General features: G+C 37.9%; 4 protein-coding genes and 1 non-coding gene across 8 annotated transcripts; 2 read left to right on the forward strand and 3 right to left on the reverse strand.

Annotated features, from left to right (window-relative positions):
* Positions 1 to 691: 691 nt before the first annotated feature.
* On the forward strand, positions 692 to 4,897 carry LOC116020947. The gene is made up of 5 exons (XM_031261520.1): positions 692 to 1,153; positions 2,076 to 2,161; positions 2,247 to 2,552; positions 2,708 to 2,791; positions 4,253 to 4,897. Exons 1-5 carry the CDS (start codon positions 770 to 772, stop codon positions 4,638 to 4,640), a joined length of 1,248 nt encoding a protein of 415 aa, XP_031117380.1. The 5' UTR covers positions 692 to 769; the 3' UTR covers positions 4,641 to 4,897.
* A 550-nt stretch (positions 4,898 to 5,447) lies between these two features.
* On the forward strand, positions 5,448 to 5,520 carry TRNAF-GAA. Its single transcript has one exon. It is a non-coding gene; the product is annotated as a tRNA-Phe (tRNA).
* Positions 5,521 to 5,593: 73 nt separating this feature from the next.
* LOC116019471 (serine/threonine-protein kinase D6PKL2-like) lies at positions 5,594 to 9,124 on the reverse strand. 4 transcript variants are annotated; one of them, XM_031259683.1, is made up of 4 exons: positions 8,717 to 9,124; positions 8,418 to 8,518; positions 6,997 to 8,004; positions 5,594 to 6,718 (listed from the first exon to the last, which is right to left on the reverse strand). In XM_031259683.1, the coding sequence occupies exons 3-4, from the start codon at positions 7,866 to 7,868 to the stop codon at positions 5,836 to 5,838; spliced, it is 1,755 nt and encodes a 584-aa protein (XP_031115543.1). In that variant the 5' UTR covers positions 7,869 to 8,004; positions 8,418 to 8,518; positions 8,717 to 9,124; the 3' UTR covers positions 5,594 to 5,835. The 4 variants fall into 4 exon arrangements, with proteins under 4 accessions (XP_031115543.1, XP_031115545.1, XP_031115544.1 ...); XM_031259685.1 differs by lacking the exon at positions 8,418 to 8,518 and having other exon boundaries at positions 8,779 to 9,124; XM_031259684.1 differs by lacking the exon at positions 8,418 to 8,518.
* Positions 9,125 to 9,190: 66 nt separating this feature from the next.
* On the reverse strand, positions 9,191 to 17,365 carry LOC116019472 (nucleotide-sugar uncharacterized transporter 2). The gene is made up of 8 exons (XM_031259686.1): positions 17,278 to 17,365; positions 16,564 to 16,715; positions 16,268 to 16,476; positions 16,075 to 16,189; positions 15,810 to 15,976; positions 15,542 to 15,712; positions 15,201 to 15,446; positions 9,191 to 9,200 (listed from the first exon to the last, which is right to left on the reverse strand). Exons 1-8 carry the CDS (start codon positions 17,363 to 17,365, stop codon positions 9,191 to 9,193), a joined length of 1,158 nt encoding a protein of 385 aa, XP_031115546.1.
* A 700-nt stretch (positions 17,366 to 18,065) lies between these two features.
* On the reverse strand, positions 18,066 to 21,065 carry LOC116019062 (coiled-coil domain-containing protein 22). The gene is made up of 6 exons (XM_031259137.1): positions 20,829 to 21,065; positions 20,207 to 20,651; positions 19,754 to 19,950; positions 19,510 to 19,656; positions 18,639 to 18,863; positions 18,066 to 18,500 (listed from the first exon to the last, which is right to left on the reverse strand). The coding sequence occupies exons 2-6, from the start codon at positions 20,414 to 20,416 to the stop codon at positions 18,239 to 18,241; spliced, it is 1,041 nt and encodes a 346-aa protein (XP_031114997.1). The 5' UTR covers positions 20,417 to 20,651; positions 20,829 to 21,065; the 3' UTR covers positions 18,066 to 18,238.
* Between the last annotated feature and the right edge of the window lie 551 nt (positions 21,066 to 21,616).

The following is a 21,616-nucleotide window of genomic DNA, read 5'->3' on the forward strand; positions in this document are numbered from 1 at the left end:
TTAATGTTGTCCAGACAACTTTTAAGGGAATCCAACTGCCATGATGTTTGGCCTGTACATGGCTTCATAGTAATGTCCTTTGAGTGACTAAACAAAGCAGACAACCTTAGATGTAACCATCAAGACTTTTTTGAGGCATGCCCTTTTGAATTTGAATGCACAATGCAACTTTTTCCATAACATCTGCATATTTAATTCTCTCATCCCCCACAATTCCTGCATGTGAGATCCAAAGCAAACTCCTTTTCTTTACTCTCATTATAAATTTATGCAAAATTTTACTTTTCAATGTGGTTTCATGATTATAATCGTTGTAAATAAAAAAAAATAGTTTGGATACCGGATAATCTGGTTTCCGGCTTTCGAAATCAATTAATCTGGTCTGGTTTCTGTCGGAAATCAAATGAACCAATTTTACTGGTTTTCGTCCCGACCAGATTATTTGGTTGTTTCTAAAAAATCACAGGAGGAGCTAGAAAAAATTGTAGTTAAACCTTGAAAAATAACTTTTTAAAACACGGAAGAAATCATTTTCTAAAAAATTAATTTTGTTTTTTCTTTAATCAGAAATCAATTTACATTGACTTTAAAATTTTCTCCTTAGTAAATAATGTAAATCTGATCCATTTTCCGCGTTTTCGAACAAATCCTTAATTATGATTACTAAACACATATCAGGTGCCTTTCACATTTTTAACTTTGTACTCTTTTCTCTTACTGAACTCTTGTCGAACACATTACAAACACTCACTCTCTGTTCTTTATAGTGATGGCCAGCGGCAATAGAGATGATGCTCTTTCCTTCATGATCAATCCCCTCACGTCTTCGTCGTCTCCGGTGGCAGTATCCGACCCGGATAGTTACCTTCTAGACAGCTCTCAGATTGGGAGCGCTTCCGGGAGCTTCCAGAACGAGGGTTTTCTCGGCGGCCTCGATGCTGCCGGCGGTGGGGACGCCGAGTTCGGTTTCTCCCGCCCAGATTTCCGGCAGAGCCCGCTGGTTGGCACCGTGGAGTTCTATGAGCGCCACGTGTTCCTCTGCTACAAGAACCCTCAGGTCTGGCCTCCCCATATTGAGGCCACTGAGTTTGATCGCTTGCCCAGGCTTCTTGCTGCTGCACTCGCTGCTCGCAAGACTGATATAAAACGACAGGTTTTTCCCCTTTTCTTTTACATCTACTCCTATCCTAATCTGGTAGATTAGTTCATTGATTGCAGCTTCGTTTGTAGTGATTTAGTTGATTTGTAGGATTGTAGGTTCTCTCGCCATTCAAAATGTATTATTTGCGCGATTTGAAACACATTCTATTGCAAGTTAAGGATTTTTGTTCACCCACTACTTGAAAATAGTCTTAATATGTCAACTTTGTAGTCAATTTGAAAGTTAATCATTTTGCTATGCATATCCAACTTTACAAGTGCAATCTTTGGGTCAGTGTTTAATTTATTTAAGGAAGAAAAAGGAAGCAGGATTAGGAAATACATGAAAGCCATTAAAAGTCATCTCTTCTTTCCACCAAGAGGAAGGAGTACATAATATCCAAAACAACACTTTTAGAATGAAGTGGGTATGTAAAGTTTTAATCTTTTTGATAGTCAAGGAATGGGGATATCATTGGACGCACCCATAGTGGTAAATGTTCTGCAGAACTAAGATCATAGCTTCAACTGGTAGCTCCTCGAGAGATTAGATACAATTGACATGCTTTATTTACTTTTAGGTTCCATTTGATAAATTCTTTTGTGCCTTATCTAACATCAATGAAAGCTTCATGTGCAATTGTGCATTACCCACAAGTTTTGCAGCTTAATTCGTTGATTTTTCTTAGAGGGATGTTATGCTTCGTAGCCTTCCTTTGTCTTTGGAGCTAATAGAGTAATGTGTTTAATACTTTGCCTTCAGGTTTTTTTATCTGTTATCTCTGTCTCACTGATTCCATTAACCAGACTTCTGTTTACCTTTTTACATGTCTTTTTTTCTTTTTTAAAATAATAATTATAATATGTAATGCATCATTCTTTGTGGAAATAACCAAAATATGATAATTTGCCTTGTGTTTTTTTGTTTCTTCAAGACCCGCTTGACAATATGTGAAGGACGTGATGGTACTGAGACATCGAATGGGGATGTGCTGATCTTTCCGGACATGATCAGATACAGGTCAAGATAGTGTTTAATATCTAGCATTAATTTGGAAGCTTAGTTTTATTACCATAGCATGAGAGTTTATTTCCTAATACTGCAGGAGGTTGACTCATTTTGATGTGGATACATTTGTTGAGGAGGTACTTGTGAAGGATAGCGAATGGTTGCCTGGAACTCCAGAAGCTCTTAGGGGCTGGTATATTTTTGTGTGCTGTCATGGTACAAGGGATCGTCGGTGTGGCTATTGTGGACCACCTATAGTTAATAGATTTAAAGAGGAGATAGAGTTGCGTGGTCTTAAAGGTAAAGTGTCTGTTAGCCCATGCTCACATATTGGTGGCCACAAGTATGCTGGAAATTGCATCTTATTTGGGCCTAGATGTAGCAAGGAAGTCACTGGGCATTGGTAAGGACTAAGGAGAGAGCCTCTCTCCCTGTCTCAATTCTCCTCCCTCCCTCATTTCTTATCTTCAAATCTTCAATGAACCATCAGTATGATTTGTAAATTGCATTTTAAACAAAAGTGAGTTACTTTTAATCATATGTTTTAACATGTAATAGGTATGGGTATGTATCTCCAGATGATGTACCTGTCTTGCTTGAGCAGCATATTGGAAAAGGAAAAATTGTTGATTATTTGTGGAGGTAATATCTTCTGCTGCTACATTTGAGTTGTGGACTTAATGTAGCATGGATTGCATTTTAAGTGAATGAAAAATTGAGTTATTAAAGACTTGCAAGTTACAATTTTGTACTCCGTAATAGACTACTTTTTGGGAGTCTATTCATTTTAATGGTCAAAAAACATGTTTCCGTGCAAGCTAAGGCATGGGCTCCCATATAGTTTTCATATTAATTTTTATTTAATATTTTGCACGAAAGTGTTTATTTTATATGGAGTATTTTAAAAGCTTTAGAAACATACCGATTTAGGAACACTTGAAATTCAAAGGTTTTCATTCAGCATGTCTTTTAAAGACTAAACACCTTGTCTAACTCTATTATTGGGCATTCAAGCTTCTCAAAGAAAAATAAATAAATAACGGGGTACCCAGCCAAGATAACAAGAGATCCACGCTTGTAACCACAAGGTCACAACTCAAAAGTTCAAATCCTTGCCCCCTTGGTTTGAGCCAATCAGTAAGGGTGAAAATAGGCCAGACCCCTTCGTAGGGGCCTATGGCTTGGCCTAGCTGGCCCAGTTTGGGCCTAGCCTATTTACTAAAAAGGCCAGGCTTAGGCCTATTTTAAAGCCTATTTAGCTAAATAGGCCCAGGCCTATATGTACAAGGCCTAGTCTTCAAGGCAACCATTCGCTACCGGTCAGCAATGGGTAAGGCTGATTTACTTCCTTGTGGTCCTTTGTCGGCTAGGGTCACAAGGCGGGGTTTACTCACACTTGAAAAAGGTTGTGGGGTTGCCTTCGTCATCCAAAAAAAAATAAATAAATAAATACGTAGTAACATTTTTAGTCCTTAAACATTTCTTATAGTGGCGTTTTTAATCTAACCGTTAATTAAATTTATACAATTACCATATTTTAATAAAAAATGTACTTTTTTATCCTTATACTTCGAAGACTAAACACGTTGTCTAACTCTATCATATAAACCATAATCTCCACTTAATGACTAAAATCCTAGTATATACTGTAACCTCAACGGGTTATTGTTTATTTGGTGAAATGTGAATTTCTTGTGCTGATGTAGATCTTAAGTGTAAAATTTAATAATTATAATAATGATGATATTATTATTATTCTTATTTTGCATAAAATGTATAAATATAAATTTTTTTTTGGAAGACAACATTGGCTATTGTCGATCAGTCGTGGTTGTGTAGAAATTTGACAGATATGGTTGCCAATATGTTATTAGACGATAGGCCACCTTCGTCAACTTTAGGAGGAAGGCCGAAGGCATCCATGACTGCCTTTGTCAACCTCTGAGAGAAAGATTATCCATATTTTAATGGACAAAGTTTAGGACTAAGAATTGTTAATTCTTGAAAATTAAAGAAAACTGCATTTGAATGCCCAAAGGACCAACTTGTGGTTAGCCATTGTATTTTGTGGATAAACTTGTAGTACTTCCATCTTGTTTTCAGGGGACAGATGGGACTATCAGAAGATGACCAAGAAAAGTCCCAGAGGCTGAGGCTCCAAGTTAATGGCAGTTCCTATGTTGAAAGAGGAACCCAATGCTGCCAGTCAAATGGAAGCTTTGCTTGCTGTCAGAAAACTCCATTATCAGAGCAGAGAATCAATTCCGATCATGACGATGAGGCAGCAAATTTTATGTTTGAAAGTAAAAATAGCTTGAGGAAGCAAAATTCCCGAAATAAGGGCAGGAATGGGTCTCACACGCGCAAAACTTGCTCTGTGCCTACATGGAGTGAAACCTGGGAACGTGAAGATACATATGCAGTTCTTGCTGTTATTGGCGCTGTTGCATCAGTTGCATTTGCATACAACTGCTACAAACAGCTGAAGTAATATGTGTGCTGACTCTAGTTCTAGTGTGTCATATCATTATGTATCGATAGGAAATCTTAGTTGTGGTGTAGATTGAAGTTGGTGCTACAGAAAGCACCTATGGAAGATGATGCTTTGTCTAAAGAACATCCCAGTTTGTAAATTTAGACATTGTTTCGCGTACAATACCTGTAATTTGACTACCAAGAACATGAATCTAATCTATGTTATCCTAAAGCCTTGTGAATAGCATTCTCCATAAAACTGGTTTTTCACCAGAGAATGGCACTGCACTTGTTTGCTATTATGATAGTTCTACTTTGTGTGTGTGGCTACAAAAGGCTGAGTTGTGAAGAAGCTTTACGTCTAACGATTTAACCTCTCCCTTATTTTGTTGAAGATGGCTTCAGCAGCCATAGATTGGAGATGTGGAGGCGGTGGTCGGGGGTGTCTCAAGCAATCAATCAGCCTCCACAGGCAATTACAGACGGGTCGACACCAGGCGAAGATGATCCCTATTTGTGCAATCACTCCACCAGTGAAAACAACTGTGGCCATTGGCTCCATGCTCACAAAGGTATTGTCCCCCTTGTCCCAGGGAAATCTTGAAGAATGGAAGGCTAAAATACTAGATTAGGTGCTGAGAATTTTTCATGTGTTTTTTTTTCTTTGGTAACGTTGTACATTGTTTCTTGCACTAATTACTGTCCCATCAGTTTTGTCTTTGCAGTAGTAATTAGGAATTGTCAGTTGTAACATCAATGAGAAGGTATGAATCCATGTTTAATGGAACAACAAAGGCAGAAAATATAAGATATTGCTCAAATTGCGGGGATAGCTCAGTTGGGAGAGCGTCAGACTGAAGATCTGAAGGTCGCGTGTTCGATCCACGCTCACCGCATCATTTATATTTTATGAACAATTTGAGTTTTAGATGGGAAAATAACAAAACCTGAAGCCACTACCCGAAGAAATCCGCAAACAATCTTTTTTTACTTACAGAATATTGTCCATACAATACAAGAGGCAAATTCAGATCACCAACTATTTTCAATACAACAAATTTGAACTGTTCTCTCAACAACAACAAACAATGCTGTGAATCTATGATCATTAACAACAAATATGGCAGAACATCTAACATTTTCCAAATGCTGAAGTGAAGAACACCACTGTATGGTTTTATAGAGTGAAAACAAAATGCCAACCCAACCACTTAAAAAAAATCGAATTCGAGGTAATTGTCGGGGTTCTGAGGACCGGGGATAGCTCCAGCAGCAACGCTTTTCTGGTTACTCGGTGCTGCTGGTGGAGCTGGTATTCTCTCGAATTCAACTGGTCTCGGGACCTCGGGAGGGCTGGCACAGCGAATTAAAGCCCAGTTTACGCCTTCGAAGAAAGGATGCTGCTTGATTTCCGTGGCTCCCCTCTTGTATGCCAACCGGTGCTGTGGCTCTTTCACGAGCAAGCCTCTGATCAGGTCCCTAGCAGAGAAACTCACCACTGGAGACTCTGGAAACCGTAAAGGCTGGCCCACGACGTTGAAGAGGGTAGCTCGGTTACCTGATCCTTTGAAGGGTGTCTTACCAAATAGTAACTCGTACAGAAAGATCCCGAACGTCCACCAGTCCACAGCGCTCCCGTGCCCTTCGCCTTTGATAATTTCGGGCGCTAGGTACTCGTGGGTCCCAACAAACGACATGGAGCGTGCTCCAGTTGGCTCAGCTATGAGCTCTGGCAATGGGCTAACTTGGTTCCCAACTTCATTCTTCAGCTTCTTTTCTTTCTTTGACTTGCCCGAGAAAAGGCCTCGAGGCCCGAAGCACGAGGTGGGGACCACGCACGACGGCTGGATACAGGACGGTTCAATGCACGCAGGCTGGACACAGTAAGCAGAATTCTTCCTGAGCGGTTCTGCCTCGAGAGACGACGACTTAACAAGCGTTGGGCTGACAGAACAGCGAAGAGAGAGGTCAAAGTCGGAGAGCATTATGTGCCCATCTTCCCTCACAAGAACATTTTCTGGCTTAAGGTCTCGGTAGACGATACCAAGCATGTGGAGATACTCTAGAGCAAGGAGTACCTCTGCTACATAGAACCTACATTCCACAAGAATAAAAATCATTATTCCAAAACCTATATTCATAGATTCCAACATTCTCATCTCTTGTACCAGTTGCAATATAGAGTCTAATTATGTTAAGCTTTGTTGGGAAGCATATTTCTAGACTAGATATTCATATACTTTTGCTTAATGAGGAGAAAATTTGAGATTTGATTAAATAACACATGTTTAAAAAAGCAAGAAAATTCGGAAGGCACGAAAACATTCAGAGGAAAAGAAATTAGAAGATATAAGCGAGGTGAGGAATCATACTTCACAGCTTGTTCAGAGAAATGTTTTCCTGGTTGCTTTTGCCGGAGTGTGTGCAAGTCACCTCCTGGGCAGAACTCCATTACGAGACACGAAAACTTTTCCGACTCGAAATGTGTGTATAAACTTGGAAGGAACGGGTGGTCTAAAGACTGCAGTATCTCTCTCTCGGTCTGAGCACGAAGCAATTTCTTTCGGCTTGCCAGGGATGCCTTGTCCATAACTTTCATGGCGAAATAACACTTTGTACCACACAACTCCGAAAGATATACGCTTCCGATATCGCCACTGCCCAACTTCTTCAGCAACCGAAAGTGCCTCAAATCCAAGACCCCGTCTCTAGCTCGGACAGCTTGGATGGCTTCCCATCTCGAGTCGTTTGCTTTGTGAGGCTTATTAACGCTGCTGCTCAAGCTGCTACAAGTGCTCTCGTCGCTTACATCGCTGCTCGTGCTACCCCGATACATGCTGCTCTTCCCGCTCTCAATAAAATCAGTCCTGTCACTAGTTTTGGCAATCCCACTCGTTTTTGCAAGGCTACTTTCTCCATTGCTAACTTCGGTTGAGGCCAAGCTGTCTTTAACAGTACCACTTCCCGAAGCTTTCTTTTCCTGATCAGCTCTCCGTTCAGGTAAGCCCCCCTTTGTATCACCGGGAACGGAACTTACACCCGAAGGCGGTTTTTTGACACTACCCAAATTCAAGCTCGAATCGAGGTGGTTAGCAAGAAACTCCTTTGACCTTAAATTCTCCGAATTGCTATTCTTCGATGTTTTCGAAGGTGTAGGCCTGTGGGAGCTCCTCTCTAATGTTTGACTTCCAGATGTCTGGTTCTGTCTCTCCTGGGAACTCTTGACGCCAGGTTTTGAGGCCATTGATACGAAAACAGATAACTAAATCTTCTCGAGCTAGCCAAGCCCATCACTCAGTACCCCGGTCCAACGCATATACCCCCCCTCGCGTATTGAAAGGAAAAACAATCACTGACAACTCCATCCAGAACAGAAGTATCTATAACCAAGAAAATAAGCAGAATCAGCAACATAATACACTGATCTATGCCAAAAACCGGAATTCACAGCACAAATGTTTCTTATGCATCTTACAGAAAGAATTTACAACTCAGTCAACATAAATAAAGCAAAAGAGTGATATTCTGTTGGGATGAAAGTGCCAGGATTAGTAAGCAAGATAGAGATATAGAGAGAAGAAAACAGTGTTAGGGCAAGCAAAAGAAGCTCAAACTATAAACAGAGACAAATATACTGAAATTAAGACAAATAATGTCACAAATACACATGCTGTTGTATAAAAACTAGATGGCATTTGATTAAACAACTATACTCCTATGCCCTGAACAGAAATCTAGTTGCAGATTTAGATCAATTTCATCATCAGAAACTACTTAGAAAAAGCTAATCTACCTCAAAGTGATAATCTTTCTTTCAGAAATTGAGAAACTTGAACCACCAGATACTACAGATACCCTATTAATTCAGAAACGAAAATGTAGCTTTTTCTACAGCTGCCAGAGACATCAAACACCACAAAGCAAGAGATAAGAACAAGCCCAGATAAATAGAAAAAAAAATGGGAAAGGGTCAATTGAAAGCACACAGATCTTGTGCAAAGACCCACTCTCTTTCTAGGGCAACCCTACCAAGAGGATCGGACCCATATGCTAATAAAACAAAGTAAAGAAGGTATGGAGAAACAAACCCACCAAGCAATTCACTAGGCCAGTTCAAAAGTCCAAGGGAAAAGCAGCCTAAAAAAATATGGTACCTCAAATCACAAAGATCAGAACTTTAGGGTTTTATGCTTTAGCAATGGAGGAGAAAAAAGGAGTATTATGACTGTAGAGAGATAAAGGAGAGTATAGGGGACCCCATTATATGTGTGGGAAAGAGAAAAGAGCTAGAAAAAAGAGAGAAACTTTGAGGCTTGAGAGTGTAGAAAGAAAAAGAAAAGTGCTGATGAGACTCTGGCCTAGCTTTGCCAAACTCATCCCACCATCCATATTCCACAATCCACACTGTAATTTGTAAATCAAACCTTAAGTGCCCAGAAGTTTTTCAAGAAAAAGACATACCTCCAGTAAACAAACCTTAAAAAAATTACTAACATAGTACTGTTAACAAAGCCTGAGGCATTCTTTAACCTCAATTAATACCACTAATCCAATGTTTGTGAGATCCTAACTAAAGAATGTGCATTGAAAGGGGAGAGAGAACGTGGAGGGGTCAAAGCTAAAGTAAAGCTTTTCACGTTCAATAATTTCATTGTATTTTGTCCCAAACACTGGTGTCTGTCTGAATCAACATATGGGGCCTCAAAAGACTCCAACCTGTCTCTCATGCTTGATGGGGCCCTCAACCCCCACCCCCCCTTCTCCATCCCCCAGCCCTTTTCTCCATTAATTTTCCCATTTAAGGCTTGAACTACTGACTAATGACATGTGGTATCCTTGTTAGCCAGCCCAACAGTGGTCCATTTTCCATCTCAAAAAAGGGTGGTTTTGCTTCTTTGGGTTGTTACTTATCTTTTCAATTGGTCCAAGTCCAAGTTAGGTGTAAATGAATGAATGAATGATTTCTTGATTTGTTTTCCTTTTTATTTATTCATTGCATTCTTTTATGAAATAAAAAGAAACCATCACATCACATCATGTATTCTTATCTCTTAGCGGGTGATATTTTGTAACTAAGTATATCATAATCCGTTGTTCAGTCAGTAAAACAATTTCTCGATGTGTTCATATTTTACTAATTATAAATTGAGTATTGCAAAACTAATTGGGATTCCACTCTGAATCATGCTCTGGCAAAGTTTAAATTTTATTCTTGAGTCCAAAATTCTGAAAACACATGTTGTGAATGTTGACAAGTCAGGATTGGCATCAGAATATTTGCTGAGGTTAACAGTGGCAAAGTTTGTTGAGACAGCATTCACCCAACAATGAAAGGAGAAGAGAAAGGCTATTGCTCTAATCCAAACCTAACCTAACCCTACACTTTTTCCCATCTATCAAATCATTGATCTTCCTCATTATTTGTGACTACAGTACTGCCATGTCTTCCAAGAAACAGTTTCACTTGGAGGGCTTCTTGGCCTTGTTGGAACAGTCCCTGCAAGATGAATAAACTCAAAATTATATATATCTGTAAAAACAGTGAAAGCAGGTGGAGAAGACAACATGCTTACTTGTTAATGTTGTTGAGATTCTTTCCTAATATTTTAAGGTTGATTATTAGCCTAAAAGAGCCATCTTTGTTGATGGTCTTTTAAAAAGATGCTTGGTGTCAGTCCGTTTCTATGTCTGGTTGTTCGGAGTGGTTTTCTGACCCTCCATCTTTCCTTTGTAACGTGTTACTTTTGGATATGAATTAATGAATTTGGTTCTTCAAAAAAAAAAAAAAAAAAAAGATGCTTGGTGTATTGTGGAACTAAAAGAATTTAAACTTAAGTACCATTAACTCTTGTCTTGACATTGATGCCGATTGTCATCTTAGAATTTTTTCTAAACGTGATAAGCTTACCGAGATACTGACATACAACGACCAACAACCCCAATTATAATGCAGCTGAAAACATCAACTGGTACTAAGAAGCCTAAGTTTTCCAGGCATTGAAAGATTGAATTATGCATATCCCATTTAGATGAGAGAAGACATTGCAAGGTATAGTGTACAACTGTCATTCTTGCAAACAAACAATGAGAGAAGGTTGAAATGCCACTGCTCAATAATGGCCAAAACTACTTAAGCCAGCTGAGGAATAAATGCCACTGTAATGCATCAAATAAAACATACATTGAGCAAAGACAAAAGATTAATTTAGAGGAAAAATACAGACAGATCAACAGAAACTCATTAATTATGTTCCAGCAGGTAGCTATGTTGTAGTTATGTTATGTGTCATGCAATTAATAGCAGACCAGAAAAACCTCAACGGCCATTTTCAAGATTAAAGCAGCTAAAACGAGATCTGAATTGAAGAAGAGTTAATGGTGTCTCCACTTGCACAAGAAGGAATTATATCAGTTCTAAAGAAAACCAAATTTGAGTAGCAGAAGTTTCAAATCTGCTGAACCTCCCAGTTCTAACTTTACTATCTGCAATCACACAAAAACAAAAGGAAACTATGATTAACAATTGGGGTAAAAGAAAGTTTATCCAATTTCTGAATCTAGTTACTTTGATAATTTCACATTCTAACTCCCTTTTAAACCAAATCCAGTAAAACTGTAAAAGAATATAGCTACTGAGTACTGACCTTAAGAGAAGTGCTCTTACCTTTCTCCTTTGGTAACCTGAGAATAATGTCAAAACCTCATACTAAAAGGTAGATATCTTTTTTTGTTTGCAGAAAACCCATTCCCTATTTTTGGTTGTTTCTTTCATTCTTTGTGTTTTACAGAGAAAAGTCTGCAAGGGGACATATGATTCTACATTATATTGCAGCAATAAAGTAAAAAAGGTGTGATCTTTGGTGTTTTGGTCAGCTGAGAAGATTGGGATAAGAGATTCCCTTAAATTCTCAAATACATGAGATCAGAAAGAGTATGTGGTGGAATATTTTTTTTGTTGATTTGAAATGATGATATGCACTGGAATAGAACCCTTATGATGTATTAAGATTTCTGTTTAGACAAAGAATCCACATGTCAATTTGACCACACCAGTTTTTGTCTTCAAACCCAGATTCACTAATCCAAGATGAATCACCACCCACTATGACTAATCATGAATGCATGCCTTTAGAGTACAAGGTAAAATACTAAAATCCTTTCAGAATATTATGTAAACTATGCCATGCATACTTTATTCCCACTCTTCTTTTTATTTTGTAGACAGAATAAATCTTTGATTTACGGGAAAGTCTGCACCCTTTACCCGTAGGTATGCTCTGAGTGAAAGTCGCCTTGTATCTTTAGCCAGTAAAGGATCACACAAGAAGATAATTTTAAAGCAAGAAAAAGGAAACAGATCGAGACAATTTCTATTTTTTTTTTTTCATTTCGCATCCGAGATTTCCACACCTATAAGACTAATCCGAATTAGACCCGAGTTGCATTGTAGAGTTTGACACCTGACCTAGAGTTCTGTAACATGACGCACCCGACTGTATATGGTGTTTGGTAGATTGGTTGCTATTCTGGGGAATCTGGGGCATAAGAACTCTCTGACTGTAAATAGAACTATTCCAATTAAAGAGGAAACGTTCTCAAAATCATTCATGTGAATCATGTATCTGCTCCTGTTTCCCAATGAATTCTCTCTTTTTGGTCTGTCCCAAGAACATTTTTTTCATGCTGCAGTAATGACTGTCATAAGATCATAATTTAATTTATTGCTAATTTGGTTAATTTGGGGAGCATGGATTTTGTAAACCGAATTACTCTATAATCAAACTAAAGCATTCACAATGGTTCTCCTCTAATCTCTTCATTTTGTTTGTCCAATTCTTCCACATCATCCTATAATTTATTTCAAATTCTTCTTCTATTTTCTCCTTTTTTTTTTCTTTTTGTGGACCCAAGGAATTCCACTTGAGCTTAGAGTATGTTGTACAACAACTAAGAAGTTATAAGTAAGTGACTAACCTTTCCGAGATTTCAAAAAAGTTAAACACTAATCTTCCAAAGGCTTAAAAAAACAACTTTTCTTAATATAACATAGCAGTGGGTGGGGGACACCCACCCACTGTGCATCATTTATGGCGCGTTTCGATAACGTGACACGTGATTGGTGCGTGTTGTTGACGCGCTACGTGATTAGCGCGTGTTGCTGACGCACCACGTGATTGGCGCGTGTTGCTGACACACCACGTTATTGGGGCGTATTGCTGACGCGCCACGTGATTGGCGCGTGTCGCTCATGCGCTACGTGCCTTCTCAAATGGAGAGAAAGCTAAGTTGTCTCTAAAGATTATGCTTCCCTTTCTTCTAATCATTTTCTCCCTTTTTTCATCCTCTTATCTTCATGAATGGAGATGCTCTAACAATGTTATCCGATTAGTGACTGAATTATAATTATAGTCTTCATACATTCCTCATTAAATGCAAATTACATAATCTTTATCATTATTCCCAATTAAGGTTATCCCAATTTCATGCTGTTATTAATGGACTTACTAAAAAGTTTCCCTATTTAATATCTTTATGAAAATGTTGATTGGTTATAGTGATCTACTATCCTAATTTCTATATGCAATCAAATAAAAAAAATTTAAAAATTAATACCATTTTTAATTTCCTAATTAATATTGTTCTCAAAATCTCATCCCATCAAATTTTCACTTTTCTTCTCTATCTCCTCTCTAAACTCTCTCAAAGTCCATTGCTTCACTACTTCCAGTCTAAACAACAATTGCCTAGAACTACAAAGGTATGTCATTCTTCCTCCTTTTTTTTTTTTTGGGTGTAATACAATTTATAATTTCCTAATTAACTTTTTTTTCTCTGTTGATATACAAAAAATAAAAATTTAAAAAAAAAAATTCTTCTTTGGATTCTCATTTTGTGTTTTTGAAATTTGTTAGGTTTAGACTTTTTTTACTTGTTATTTATTGAGTATTGATCATTTAGTAGCGATTTATATGTGTGATAAGTATTGTTAAAATTGGTTCATGTTAGAATAGATATATACAACAATTGAGGATAATGTTGAGTGGCTGGCCGTTGATACACACATCAATAGGTCGAATATTTAAAAGAAGTATGAAGTATTTTAATTTATGCCTCGATATATAGATCAGATTTATGCAATGTAACAATTGATGTTGATATTCAATCAATCACTGTGAAAGTTTATTAACGCCAGTAATAGAATATGTAAAAGTTGAAATATGAAGTACTTCAGTTCATTTCTTGACATATATTATCATATAGATAATAATTGATGATCGAGGTTAATATTGACGTGACAATCATTGTTAAGAAAAAAATATTTACATATAGTATGTCATGTCTTCTTTCATACATAGGAATATATATATGTTTTGTCTAAATGCTTCATAGTAACATGAATCTCTGCGCATGATCATATGCTTAGAGACGCAGAAAATCGAGAATGGACTACTCAGCATCACTTTGGATGGATAACTCATCACCAAATTGGACTAGGCATGAAGACAAGATGTTTGAGGTTGGGCTTGTGAGATATGGAGAAGAAAGAATTGACAGATGGGTAAAGATTGCAGAGTTGCTGCCTCTGAAAACAGCCAGAGATGTGGAACAACATTATCAAATTCTGCTGGCAGATGTAGCAGACATTGATGCTGGGCTTATAGAGGTTCCAAACTACCTCGACAACCCGGTTTTGTCAGACGAAAAGAAGGGCAAAGAGCCCAGAAAACAAGCACACCAATGGACTGCAGAAGAACACAAGTACACACACATATATATGCATGCATTATATTTGAGTCTGTCTGTACTGTAAATGTGCAATCCAACTATCAGCTTAGACTTTTAGTTGAGATGGAACAGATGCTTCAATTGCCCTCTTAAGTAGTGTTCTTTTTGGTTGCAGGAGGTTCTTGGAAGGGCTAAACAGGTATGGAAAAGGGGATTGGAAGAGCATAGCTAGACAGTGTGTTAAGACAAGGTCAGCTACCCAGGTTGCCAGTCATGCTCAGAAGTATTTTATTCATCTGGAGAAGGATGCCAAGAACAGGACCAAGAAGAGGTCAAGCATCTATGATGTTTCCTTGAATGACTAAACACCTTATCAGCTAGCTGTTGCATATTATTTAATGTGCCATGATGGACACTAGTTTTTTACTTTCAAAACCATTTTAATTTCCAAACTCGCGCTTATTTAGAGTTTCAACTAACTCTATTACATTGTAGTATTTGTTCATCTATACTTTCTCAACCTGTTGAAGCATAAAGAGTCAATATCGCCTCCATTGAGGCTCGATCTCATGACCTCCTATATGGGGAGTCACTACATGCCATATGAGTACAAAGTGCTTGGTAGAGTTTCAGTTATATATGTTCTAGCAATGATTCAAAAGATTTATACCTTAAAACAGGATGATGTTTTTGCATGACCACAAGTGGAAAAACAAAGGGGAATGAAGTTAGCATTCAAGATGTGATTTCAGCATAGTAATGTACAAGGAGAGAAAAAAAAAAAAAAGGAGTTTTACATTGAGTTCAGACAGGAGTTGGGGGATATTCATCATATTCTGGTTTTGAATCTTCTTTGTTGCCTTCTCCTGCATTCTTGAGCTTCACAGATGGGAGCTTCGGGGGCTGCTCGATCGTCGCCTTCTCTCTCGGTTCTTTCATGTTGAGAACCGTGTAAACCGACATTCCACCGAGTGCCGCAATGGCTCCACAGATGCTCACAATCCCTGGATCTGAATCAAAAAGCAAATACCCTCCCAGCACAATCACACAGGTCTTGAATTGCCCTAAAACAACATGGGATGTTGCAGATGTAGCCCTGCATTCATTCCTTTTTTTAGTAAATCTCATCTTCCAAAGCCCTAAACTTTAAGATTGACAGATGTGAGTAAAAAAACTAAAAGCCTTTCTCACCCAAGTGCCAAGGCTCCAGACCATTGCAGGAGAAAACCAAGAAAAGCAGATATGAAAATAAAAGTAGCATTCTGGGCATTCCACTTGAATAACAAAGCGCCCGGGGGATCCAACCATGGCATGAGAGCCAGCAAGAAAAATATCGTGACGGGGGTAGTCTTCCACATCAACCTACACACAGATTAAATCACTCACTCTTCTTAGCTTATATCAACTTATCGAAGTAGCTAGGCAATAGAGCAAGAGACGACAGACAAGTATTACATACGCGAGTGCAGTCCAATTCTTTTGCTGCTGAAGATTCGACCATAGAATTTTATTCGTGGCACTAGGGATTATCCAAGCTATTGCAATACACGCACCGAAGATATTGAATTCCAAATCTGTCACTGTAGCAACTGCCACCCCTACTGAGACTACTAACAGAGCCAAAACCTGCAGCATTGTTCCAAGAATTCAAAAAAAATCATGTTTTGTTCTGTGTTGTATGGAGGAAATTAAATCAGTGGAAATGAGATGTCCTTTGGACTGACTTTTTGAAATGATATTTTCCTTGTGTAAAGGATGAACTCAACAATGACAATTGTTGGAGTGACAGCAATCTTAGCCATTTGATAGAAACCTACACTGCACATATGCATACATGAGCTGAATAATCAAGAACAACAAAAACCGGAGCAAACAACATAAGTCATCCTAGGTAAATTCAGAGAGAGGAACAGGAACCTGTTGTGTTTCAGGCTAGTGTTAGCAAGGCCCGATGCAAAAGCCATGACAGCGCCCAAACTAAACAACGAAGAGAAAGGCGTGGATTTAGAAGGAGGGGCAACCGGCAGCAATGACAATGTCCTGAAAATGGCAAGTAGGATCCAAGCACAAGCATAATGAATTAATGTAAGCAAGATTGGGAAATTGAATCCAACTCTGCCCATAACCTGTAAACATTAAACCACGTTTTCATCATTAGACTCGTTAAGCAGGCAAGGTTGATGAAACAAATGAGCATGGAAACAAACACATACAAGCTTGTTTCCCAGGATTATGCCAACAGAAACCATGAAATTAAACGTCATTGCCACAACCGGCCCACAAAATCTCTGCTGCTGACGCTTGGCTCCATCTGAGGTCCGGAGCTCGTTGTGGAGAGAACTTCTTAACTCTTCCAAAGCTCTACCTGGTTATGTCCAAAAAACTATCAGCAATAAAACAGTATCATCTGAATCCAAACAATAGCAAAATATTTAAAACATATAGCTTCTATTGCAGGAGTTTAGAGACTCCAAAGGAAACTGGAGAGGAGGCTTCAGATCGAGCTTAATTTCATTGGAGACACAGACAGCTTGACAGTTAAAAACATCAAAAAGTTGGTTGTGGAACATGGAATTGGGGTTTATTAAACCTACAGGACATAACTGAGGTTGGAAGAAACACATTCATAGAAGATTTTTTTTTTTTTTTTTTTTCCAAACAGTTGGTTATGTTTGTGTGAAGCCATCAAGATTAATACATCATCACTGGCCTGAAGTAGATTTCGAGACACCCGGAGAAGGCATTCCTGGTATCCTGATGGAGGAAGGGTTGCGCTCTGACGTACAAACAAAAAGAATTGTGCTTTGACATCACATATATGATAGATATATATATCATCCTCAAATATAATCAAAGAAACATGAAAAAAGATTTTGAACATTCAATCTGGAAAATTAAAGATGAGCATTATATATATTATGGCTAACCTGCCTCCCCTGCATCACTATCTTTGCGCTTGAAGCTGTGCCATTGCCTCCTGTCATCCCTTCCAAACAATGAATCAAAGAAGCCCATTCCCTTCACTGGTATCATTTATATATTCAAGACCATGCAATATCTAATGCCAAATACACAAATCAACCATTATTATGATCAAAAACCAAAAGTCAGATAATAAAACAAGAATGTTAGTTGTTTTGTTAAGGCCATGAAACGAGGAACAGGGAAACGGTAATCATAGTACTAGCATGGATGTGTTTAAGATATATTTATGTGGGATCAGAGATATATGTAATCTGCAGGCCAGGAGAAACCCAAAGAAGATGCAGTTGGAGTTGAAGAGTTCTTTTATTGTTTTTGTTTTTTATTGGTAGGAGGAGTACGAGGAAGATCGAGAAAGGGCAGTGTCCAAGAACACGTCAAACTACTGCTCAGTCATGCTCGCTCTTATCACGGATCTCAACTTCTCAGTTTCAGACTTCCTAGGACTGTTTGGGATAACCCCCCAATAATTCATTAGTATTTTTCTCTTAAAAGGCCAAACCGTTTTCCCCCACCGTTTTCTCTTAAAACATCCTTAAAACGAATATAGAATTAAGGTGTCAATCAACACAAGTGACTCTGCTTTTAAAAGAATATAGGATTAAGGTGTCAATCAGCACAAGTGCCATTGAATATTAATTATGGAGTTAACGTTGTTTAATATTAATTATGGAGTTAACGTTAAAACAACCCTGATTGTGAGTGGAAGATGGCATTAGAGTGCCAAATTATGTAATTAAAATAATTTAGCACAGCTTGAGATAATCTTTGTATGAAAGCTTTACAGTTATGAATTTATGATTATCCTTAAAGAGTACATATAGATCTACAAATCAAGAAACAGTACTTGCCCCGCTCGACTAAAATATCAATAGGAAACTGTATTGAATACTGCATGCTAAATATCTATGGCAAATTTTTGGAAGAATTGCTTAGGATTTTTCGTTCCAGGAGATCATTTTCGTTCTTGACTGCATCAAGATCTGCTCTGAGCTTTTCAATGTCTAAGCTTCTGGAGGTCATGTTTGCGAGCTTAGCTTCAATGTCAGCTCTTTCCCTCCGGGCTTTGTCGGTATCATGAAGTCTTTCAGCTATTTGTTCAAAGCTGTCATGAATGCTAGTGAGGATTCTGTAAGCTTGCTTCCCTGCCGGATCTTTCTTTGCTTCCCTGCAGAAATTGGACTTCCATGTTAAGGGCGAGGCAATGTGTATATAGTACAATCAAGCAATTAATTGATCAATCCACATTTTCATAAATGTTTAGAATATAATTTATGCAGGAAAGAGCAGTGCAGGATGTTCGTACCTAAATATTGTTTCATCCACCACAGCATAAGTTCGATGAAGGCGTTCTTGGATAGAATTACTCTCCAATTGAAGCGCCCTGGTGTCTTTTAGGATTTTATCAACATCAACATCCTGTTTCCGGCTGTTTTTGGTGATCTCTATTATCCGCTGAATGTAAGTTTTCCTTGGTTCCAAATTGGGCTGTTTGTTGAGTTCTGCTGAAAGTTCACAAACTTCTTCCTCCCTATAGAATTAATATAAAAATGTTTCAGAGCAGGCAAAATATATTTCATCCATTCATCAGCATTCTACTTTGAAGCCAACGTGTACTAAGGTAAGAGTTTATCCTTTGCAAAACAAAATTGATAATTCAAGCCAGCCATCTAAGTCGTGGCCCCAAAACAGCCTAAGTGGAGAAGAAGAGTTGCTAGAATCTACATTGAAGGCAAGAATTCTGGCTACCCATTCACAGGCTTCACAATGCATTGATTTAATTTCACCATAGTAATCTCATAGTGGAAAACTATTGCCTTTTATGTAATGTTAGACTTGCTGCATGTTTGCAGGAAAATTAATCTTAAGCATAATGAGAGAAAGATCAACGGATTTATTAAAATCCTCATGGCATGGATTGCCATAGAGGATGTATTATAGTTTGTTCTTAAAACTTTGCTCGAGTTTCCACTTTCCAGCCCAAGTCAAGATGAATAGACTAGATAGCATGGAATAATTAATTTGCACATTGGTGCTCTATGCAAAGTTCTTGTCCAAGAGACATATATACAAATTAGATATGTATATGAAACAGGAAAAAGGCAATTACTTCAATACAACAAAAAAATCCTCAAAAATCTGTAAGCAGACTAAAAACTATAAAATCATGCTAGTACCTTCTTTTGATTTCAGCTATGATGCACTCTGTTTCCTTATCAATCTCTTCCAATTTTTTGAATTTCACATAAACCTCTGGTTGTGTTGCACGGAGAGCTTCCTCAAGTCTCATCTTTTCCTCTTCTAAAACTATTCTTTGGGCATCCCTGCAATAAAAATGAATTGGTTGGGTTAAACAGTTCATTGCATATATTTCTTTAATGTTTTTATTAATATGGAGCATGGTTAAAGACCCCATCCTACCATTGAGCCTCCATTTTGGCAAGATCCTGTCTTCTTGCTTCCACTTGATCACTCAGCTGTTTAACATAGAAGTCAATGGGATGCTGGTCACATGATGACATTTTAATGGCTGCTTTAAGCAAGTCTCGCTTTTCTTGAAGATGTCTTAATTCTGAAGACCTTGAAGCCAAATCTTCCTGAAGTATCTTGTCTTGATTCTGTAAATATTCATTCTTGTCATTGATCCATACCAAATATCAAAATCAGAGGCAAAAATACCATGTTATCTCTGCTGAATTGTTCCATTTTTCTTAGATGGAAACAGTAGTTTTTATTTTTAGTTTTGTTAATATGCTTCAGTTTCACATTAGGCTGAGCCAGATTGAGCATTGGCAATTTGTCACAAATCGTATCGACCTGACTTGTACCATTAGCTTAAATCAACTAAAGAAACCAAAAATAGAGTAAATTTACCTTCGATTCAAGGTGTGAATTGTGCTGCTCATGATCTAAATTGTGTTCATCATTCCCCCGAGTAACATTGCCTTCATTCTTCAAAGCATCATTCCCCAAGTTGTCAACCTGAACCTCTATTACTGAATCTTGAACATTTTGCAAGATACCTGCTTCAGAGCCTTCTGCACCAGATATAGGAATATCAACACTGTCCACAACACTTTCCATTTTTTCTTTTTTCTAATTTGACAAACTTCAGTAGTTTCTTCAACACATCTCCCAACTTCTCCAAAGCTCACTCATTTCCCCTCTTCTCACTCGGACTTTGGAGTTTCTAAGTCTATCCAAGCTTTTCCAGCTCCAGAAAACTCAGAGAACTACCCAACCAGGAAGATAATAACTTTGATACTTTCCAGTCTGACGTGCATTTGTAATGAAGCCTTCCGCTAGAGAATTCAGAGCGCTAATTTAAGAAAGAAAGAAAGAAAAAAAAAAAAGATCTTTCACACTCTTAATAATGAAATCCAAAAATAAAATAAAAATTGCAGCTTTAACAGTCTTAGCTCAAGAAGCTCAAGATAAATCCATCCCCGTAGCTATTGAGTAATAAAAGATGAGATTTTTGTCAAGAAAAACCAACCTTACGGAAGCTGATAATCGCCGAGTAATCCTAGTGTCTGAAATGTGGACAAAAACTGTTGGCCGTCGAATTCTCCGATGAGAGATTGGATTCAGAGACCTCCGAATATCAATCAGATGAATGAATTGGCGCGAAGAGAAAACGATAACAAACAGAATATTGGGCGTTAGGTCTCCGGTGGATCACTGCCGTGTGGAATCCAAGCTCCTCCGTACATCAGTTAGTTCGGCACCTGCATTTTCTAATCCCTTACGGTATAATAATAGTATAATACCGACAAAAAATGTCAAATTTTTGGTGAAAATTTAATCTTTTAACACTGGTTGGCCTTGATGTTGATCCTTTCGTGCCCAATGCTACTTTTTTTTTTTTTCTTTTTCTTGTTGTAATTATTTAATTTTTTTTTTATTAATTACCAGTGAAATAGTTCCTTTTTACTATAAAAATTGTATAATTTGGTGTCTTATTGTCCTTACAAGTAAACTTTGGTGTCATAGCTTAGTTGATTTTTTGTTCCAAAAAAAAAAACTTAGTTGATTTTCTAGTTATTGAATTATAAATAAACATTAGGTCCTCGTTAGCAACTCAATTGATTACATGAGTAAAGTTTAAAAAGAAAGATTAGAAATCGAACCTCACTAATGTCCTCTCTCAAAATGGGAGGGTTCCTTGAACAATCCTCTGAGGATTGCTTATGCTAGTAAACAGGGGTGTGTTGAGATGCTTAGTCGAAATGTGGAGACCTTTGGATGAGGGATTTAATATTTTGAGAAAAAATAATAATAAAT

This window comes from Ipomoea triloba, chromosome 5, assembly GCF_003576645.1.
Source record: "Ipomoea triloba cultivar NCNSP0323 chromosome 5, ASM357664v1".
NCBI classification, from domain to species: Eukaryota; Viridiplantae; Streptophyta; class Magnoliopsida; order Solanales; family Convolvulaceae; genus Ipomoea; species Ipomoea triloba.

Coding starts and splice junctions, on each gene's coding strand:
- LOC116019062 (XM_031259137.1), bottom strand. CDS start 20,416: ATGGAAAGTGTTGTGGACAGTGTTGATATTCCTATATCTGGTGCAGAA. Junction 19,657..19,753: donor GCCAAAATGGAGGCTCAATG/GTAGGATGGGGT, acceptor TTTTTATTGCAG/GGATGCCCAAAGAATAGTTT. Junction 18,501..18,638: donor GTGGATGAAACAATATTTAG/GTACGAACATCC, acceptor CAATTTCTGCAG/GGAAGCAAAGAAAGATCCGG.
- LOC116019472 (XM_031259686.1), bottom strand. CDS start 17,365: ATGGGCTTCTTTGATTCATTGTTTGGAAGGGATGACAGGAGGCAATGG. Junction 16,477..16,563: donor TAATCCTGGGAAACAAGCTT/GTATGTGTTTGT, acceptor TAATGTTTACAG/GTTATGGGCAGAGTTGGATT. Junction 15,713..15,809: donor AAGAATTGGACTGCACTCGC/GTATGTAATACT, acceptor ATCTGTGTGTAG/GTTGATGTGGAAGACTACCC.
- LOC116020947 (XM_031261520.1), top strand. CDS start 770: ATGGCCAGCGGCAATAGAGATGATGCTCTTTCCTTCATGATCAATCCC. Junction 1,154..2,075: donor AGACTGATATAAAACGACAG/GTTTTTCCCCTT, acceptor TGTTTCTTCAAG/ACCCGCTTGACAATATGTGA. Junction 2,553..2,707: donor AAGGAAGTCACTGGGCATTG/GTAAGGACTAAG, acceptor AACATGTAATAG/GTATGGGTATGTATCTCCAG.
- LOC116019471 (XM_031259685.1), bottom strand. CDS start 7,868: ATGGCCTCAAAACCTGGCGTCAAGAGTTCCCAGGAGAGACAGAACCAG. Junction 6,719..6,996: donor TTCTCTGAACAAGCTGTGAA/GTATGATTCCTC, acceptor TGTGGAATGTAG/GTTCTATGTAGCAGAGGTAC.